Source organism: Melospiza melodia, chromosome 25 (assembly GCF_035770615.1).
Source record: "Melospiza melodia melodia isolate bMelMel2 chromosome 25, bMelMel2.pri, whole genome shotgun sequence".
Lineage (NCBI taxonomy): Eukaryota > Metazoa > Chordata > Aves > Passeriformes > Passerellidae > Melospiza > Melospiza melodia.
Genome location: NC_086218.1, coordinates 2831688 through 2838140, shown reverse-complemented (window position 1 = coordinate 2838140; position 6453 = coordinate 2831688). Strand labels below are relative to the sequence as shown.

General features: G+C 57.9%; 1 protein-coding gene across 2 annotated transcripts; it reads right to left on the bottom strand.

The window, feature by feature from the left end:
- Positions 1-267: 267 nt before the first annotated feature.
- Positions 268-5205, bottom strand: LOC134429430 (zinc finger protein 239-like). 2 transcript variants are annotated; one of them, XM_063176590.1, is made up of 3 exons: positions 4999-5205; positions 4504-4588; positions 268-4317 (listed from the first exon to the last, which is right to left on the bottom strand). In XM_063176590.1, exons 2-3 carry the CDS (start codon positions 4559-4561, stop codon positions 3227-3229), a joined length of 1149 nt encoding a protein of 382 aa, XP_063032660.1. In that variant the 5' UTR covers positions 4562-4588; positions 4999-5205; the 3' UTR covers positions 268-3226. The 2 variants fall into 2 exon arrangements, with proteins under 2 accessions (XP_063032660.1, XP_063032661.1); XM_063176591.1 differs by lacking the exon at positions 4504-4588.
- Between the last annotated feature and the right edge of the window lie 1248 nt (positions 5206-6453).

The following is a 6453-nucleotide window of genomic DNA, read 5'->3' as shown; positions in this document are numbered from 1 at the left end:
GTATCAGCCTGGCTGTGGCCGTGCAGCTCACCAGGGACCCCCAGAAGTGACACCTGGGTGAGAGGGGTGTCCCCAAATGTCCCCAGGGCAGGGAGGGTGAGGGGGGACACACAAGGTTGGGAGGGGTGGATGTGGCGGATCTGTTGTGGGGCGCTGAGTCCTGGCTGGATGATAACAGGGGCGCGACAGAGCCCCCGTTGGAGCTCCGCAGAATCCCAGCTGCCAGTGGAGGTTTGGCGCGGAAACAATAAGGCAGCAGCACGGGCCTCAGGGTGGAACTGGGGGAACTTTATTCGATTGCAAAACTCCCTGAGTCTGTAGCAGGCTCCATGGAATTGGCCAGGCCCCATGGAGGGCTGAGGCTTAGCGATAGGAATTGCTGAGTCATGATGAAATAGCAAAATAAGCTCCTGTCTTCCACCTCTCGGACCCCACCTTATCTCTGCAACCCCATAGGTCACTTTCCCCGAACCCCTACTATTGGACAAGTTTGGATCCCTTTGTACCCTATAAAAAGGGGCTGTTTTAGCCCATTCAGCAGAAAAAGAGCCGTCGCTGGAACCTTCACAGACTCCCCAATAAAACCATCGCTGTGGAACGCCAGGGCCTTTCTTCTCCTCTCTTGTCTGCTTCCCCCAGTAGCCTGCCAGACACCTTAGCAAGCAAAGAGCTGGAATTCCAAGAGAGCTGATAATCACTAAAGAGCTGATATCCACTAAGCTTGCTTAAGGTAGCCATGGCTACGAGCAGCCTGGGTATTTGGACTCTGTCCCCAGCAGGGACTGAGCTATCCGGCCCCTTGCTCGGGGGCAAAACCCAGGCTGAGGGGCAATGCCAGTGCAGGATCCCAGGACCCTGAACAGAGGGCAGACAACAGCTTATAAATGGGGGGGTCTCAGGGAGGATACAATCTCTAGCTAATTGGGGGAACTGGGGGTGGAACACAAGGCAGGGAATACAATGTGTAAACCAAGGAAGGATTTCAAGGGAGGAGAACAGCTTGAGTAAACTAATGGGGTTTCGAAGGATACAAAACTGACAGGGAAGCTTCTAAAGGGGAGGGCAGGTTCAGGCAGGGATTGACATTTAATGGAAGGAGGAGTAAGGAAGGTTCTGGGCAAAGGTAGGGCAGGAGGGGTTAACAGCTGGCAAGGAGGGGAGGTTTGAAACTTGGCAGGGAGTAGCTGGGTAACAAACAGAACTAAACTGAGTAACAGGGAGGACAATACAGAGGGGTTGCAAAACCACAAATTACACAGAGAACCTGCCAAATAAAGAAAACACACTACAAGAGGTGGAAATCCTGGAGGTGTCCTCAACTCCTTAAGGGACACATCAGGATTGTCCCCAGCAGGGGATTTTGGGATCCCTGACGGATTTTTGAGATCCCTGATGAATTTTGGGATCTGTGATGAATTTTTGGGGTCGCAGTACCAGCCAGCATGCGGAACCTGTCACGATGGATTTGGGGCTGGGGCTCTCTAATGGGGTTTTTGGGGTCCCTGGTGAATTTTTGGGATCCCTGATGAATTTTCGGGGTCACTGACTGATGTTTGGGGTTGCAGTCCTGGACACCATGAGGGACCTGTTGCAGGCAGCCGGGGCCACCCTTGGGGACAGCCTGTGGATCCTGTGGCTCAGTGTCACCAGCAACAGTTCCGTGGCTGAGAGCCTGGGGGAAGTTCCAGGGGGATGCGTGGACATCATGGGTGAGGAATTTTGGGGAGTTCTGGGGTGGTTTGAAGTGGGACCCATAGCACAGGGAATGGACCCAAAATGGAGGGGGAAGGACTCAAAATCAAAGGGTGTCATGGGATGTCGTGGGGTGTCACAGGTGCCGTGGCAGGACTCTACCTGCACCAGGGTGGGCGCAGACACTCAGTGCCAGGAGCAGCCATGGGAACATCCTGAGGGACACAGGGACACCCTGCAGGACACAAAGAGACCCTGCAGGACACGACGACCCCAAGACCTCGGGGACTTCAGCCCCACCAGGGGTGGGGGCAGGGACATAGTGGGAGGGACAGGGACACACGGGACAGGACGGGGACACACATAGGGGTGACAGGGAGCCATGGTGGGGGATAGGGACATACAGAGGGGAGGGGACACGATGCAACCACGACACACATCAGGGGACAATGTTGCCACACCTGTGTGGATGCTGCCACCAGGACGCCTCTGGTGACATCCAGTGCAGGGCAACGTAACCTGACAGGTGACACTGACCTTTTCCCCTGTCCCCAGCCTGTCCCCAGGGGCAGTTGAAGTCCCCTGAGTGCGGTGGCCCTGGGACACCCTAGTGGCTGTCACTCACTTCCAGGCCACTTGTCACCAGCTGAACAATGTTCCCACCCTGCCCTGATGGGTGGTGACATTCAGCTGGGACACCGTGGTGGTGACAGTGGGGATGTGGTGGCAGGAACTGCATCAGGCAGCGCTTTGCCATGTCCCAGATGAAGGTGCTGGTGGCACTGTGGTGGTGGCATTGACGCTGTCCCAGTCCATGTCTCCATGCATGTTTGCCATGTTCCCATCCATGTCTGTGTTCCGCCATGTCCCACATGGTCCTGTCTATGTCCATGTGCCCCCATGGCCCTACACATATCATTGTCCCCCACATGTCCCCATGCACGCCTTAGTCCAATGCCTTTATTTCTATGCCAGTTTCAGGGCTTTGAAAGGAATGAACAGAAACCTTTTCGTTTCAAGGCAAAAAAAAAAAAAAAACCAATTTATATATCCCTGCTGGCAGAGCATCCATGTGCTTGGCAGGTGGGAAGAATCTTTTTTGGAGGGGTTTTCCACCCAACTGTCTCGAAAATTGAGGGTTTTGCCCCAGTCCCTCCCCATTTGGCTGTGGAAGATGCCCGTGGGCCAGAGAGAATTAAAACGATGGATTTATGTTGGAGAAGACCTCCAAGGCTATCCAGTGTTGTTAGGGCCACCAGAAGGGGCAAAAAGTGATTTTTTTCTGGGGTCAGGAGTGGACAAATCAGCTCTAAAAAATGGATTTTGGATGTTGGTCTGTGGATGCGTGCAGGTACCCACAGGGAGCCAGGAGGATACGGAGCCCCCCAGCCAGGTGTCTTCCCAACAGGGATCACTGCCACCACGGATCACCGGGGGTCACTGGGGATCATCCAGGGTGGATTTCCCATAGGTGATGGAGCTGGAGCAGCACACAAAGCTCTTCCTGCAGTCGGGACGGCTCACAGGGCTGCCCTTAGTGGTGGCTCTGTTGATGGTGGGTCACGGCTGAGCTATGCCGGAATCTCTTCCCACACTCGGGACACTCATAGGGCGTCTCCCCGGTGTGGATGCGCCGGTGGCTGGTGAGGTGGGTGTTGCGCTTGAAGCCCTTCCCGCAGTCGAGACAGCGGAAGGGCCTCTCATCTGTGTGAATGCGCAGGTGCAGCAGGAGATGGGAGCTGCTCTTAAACGCCTTTGAGCATTGATCACACTCGTAGGGCCTCGTCCCAGGCCTCTCTCCGGTGTGGATGAGGCGGTGCCTGATGAGGTTGGAGTTGTCATTGAAGCCCTTCCTGCAGTCAGGGCAGTGGAAGGGCCTCTCATCTGAGTGAATCGGCTGGTGCCGGAGGAGATGAGAACTGGTCTGAAACCTCTTCCTGCATTTATCACACTCGTAGGGTCTGTCTCCAGTGTGGATCCGCTGGTGGTAGTTCAGGTTGCAGCGCTTGCTGAAGTTCTTCCCACACTCTCCACACCTGAAGGGCTTCTCCCCGTTGTGGCTCCTCTGGTGGACAGCCAGGTGGGAGCTCGTCCTGAAGCTCTTCCCACACTCGGGACACTCGTATGGCCGCACCTCTGTGTGGATTCTCCAATGGATGATGAGGTTGCATCTATTACTAAAGCTCTTCCCACATTCTGAGCACTTGTGGGGCTTCTCCCCGTTGTGGCTCCTCTGGTGGACAGCCAGGTGGGAGCTCGTCCTGAAGCTCTTCCCACACTCGGGACACTCGTATGGCCGAACCTCTGTGTGGATTCTCCAATGGCGAACCAGGTAGGCTCTCTTGCGGAAGCTCTTCCCACATTCCGAGCACTTGTGGGGCTTCTCCCCATCCTGAAGCTCTTCATCGACCACCAGCTCTGAGCTCCGGCCACCTCCCCGGTCCAGGGTGGGTCTTTCCCCCTCAGATCCCCGTGATCTGCGTTTGCAGCCCCTCCTCATGCGTGACCTCCTGAGCTTTTCCTCCCTGTTGGATTCCTGTGCTGTGGAGCTGCTCAAAACAGCCTCTTCCACAAGGTTCTGCTGTGGGCATTTGTCCTCCCTGCTCTCCATCCTCAGCTCCTGGTCTGGGGGAGGAAGGACAAGGAGAGGATGGGATTTGCCTCCATGCCACAGGGAAGGACAAGGAGATCCCCCCAGTGCGTCCCCAGCAGGACAGCTTTGGCAGCAGGGTTGTCCTGCAGCCGGGGGCCGTGCTGGGCTGGGAGATGGAGAGGGAGAGAGAGGGAAAGGGGCACTGACTTCCTCCTCACCTCCCTGGGGCTCCCGGGCCACCTTCCTCTTCCTCACAGCCTTCTCCTCCTCCTGCATCGGGCCAAGATTTGGGATTGGGAAATCCTGGTTTGGGGGGGAAAACAAGGGCTGAGCGCGTTGGGTTTGATGGTCCCGCTGCCCAAGTGCAGCTGGAGAAGTCAGCGCCCCTTTCAGCCTTGGGGGGCCCGGAGCCCGCTCATCCCCAGCCTCCCCCATCCCTCCAGGCAGCCGGTTTGTCCCCCGGCTCCGGGATCGCCCCTCTGCGCTCTCCCCGCTCCGGGGCTCCCGCGCTCCCCTCGGCTCTCCCGGGGATCCCCAAATCCGAGATCGCCTCTGTGCCTGCCGGTACCGGGCGAACGTGAGGCTGGTCCCTCCACGGGAAATTTACGGTTCGGCTTTGGCGTCCAGCAAGGGTCACAGATCCCCTGCCCCACTAAAAAACCCTCCCGGAGACTCCCTGATGGATTTGGTGCGAGCTCCCCCATCCCGCTCACCTGCGGCTCCTGGAGGGGGTGATGCAGCAGGAGCCGGGGGGAGCTTCGGCCTGAGTGGCGGGGCAAGGCGCTGGGGAAACCAACGTGGCTCTGCTGCTCCTCTTCCTTCCGCTCCTCCTCCGCTCCGCTCCCAGCCCGGCCCCGGCAGCGCCGACACCCAAAAGCAGCAGCGCTCTGCCCTGGGCGGGTTCCGAAACAACCCCGCTCCGCGCAGCACTGGGAGCGATCCTGGGAACAGCGGGAGCGATTCTGAGATCAGCGGGAAGGATTTGGGAGCGCTTTCCCTGCCAGGGCCGCTCTTACTGGGAGCACTGGGAGGGAACTGGGAGCAAACAGCAGCCGGAGGAGGTGGGCGGGGCCAAACCACAGGGGGTGGTTATGCAAATAATGAAGCGATTGTGCTCGGGGATTGGTGGATGGGAACAGCGCGGGGTTATGTGAGGGCCGGGAGGGGCCGGAGCGATGGCCGCGGCGTCCGGTGAGAGGGGACAGGGAGCGGGAATGGGGCCGGGGAATGAGAATGGGGACAGGGACTGTGAATGAGACCTGGGAAGAGAATATGGGAACGGGACAGGGAGCATGGAAAGAGCAACCGGAGAGAGAATATGGGCTGGAGATTGGTGCTCCAGAGTGTCCCAGTGAAAGCCAGCAGGGGCTGTGAGCTCTGCAGCTGGGCCTCCCCTGCGCTGCTGCGGCCCAGGGCCAAAGGCGGGAGCTGCAGCCTCGCTCCTGTCTCTCGAACAGGAGCCTCCTCCAGGCCCATGGCCCCAGCATGAGGGAGGGCTCTGAGGCACAGCGGCTGCTGGCAGGAGGGGCTGCTCCGGCCAGCTGGGGGCCTCCGAGAAATGCCCAAAGCCTTGTGCTCTCTGCAGCTGGCCAAGGACAGCAGCAGGGCTGAACGGTTCGTGTGGCACAGCCAGCCCGAGCTGTGCAGCCCTCAGCAATGGGACCGGGACAGGACCGGGAATGGGGACATCGCCAGGAATGGGGACAGGGACTGGGAATAGAACCAGGAATGAGACTGAAAATAGGAGATAGGGACAGGGACCAGGACAAGGACCAGGATATTGGGATTGCAACCAGAAATGGGAACAGGGACAGGAATGGGGAGAGGGACTGGAATGTGATTGAGAAGATGGGTGAGGGACCTGGAGTGGGACTGGGGACGAGAATATTGAATGGGACAGGGAATATGGAAACAGGAACCAGAGAGAGAATATGGGACAGGGATTAGGAAGATGGTATCGGGATTGGGAACAGGAATACAGGAGTGAGAGTGGGAATGGGAATATGGGAGTGGGACAGGGAATACAGAAATGGAAATGTGGGACCAGTAGTAGGATCGGGAATACGGGAACAGGACGGGGATTATGGGATTTGGAATATGGGAACGGCAATGCAGAGTTGACCCAGGGCCTTTGTGATGTCTGGTTCGGCAGCTCTGGAACCCCGGGC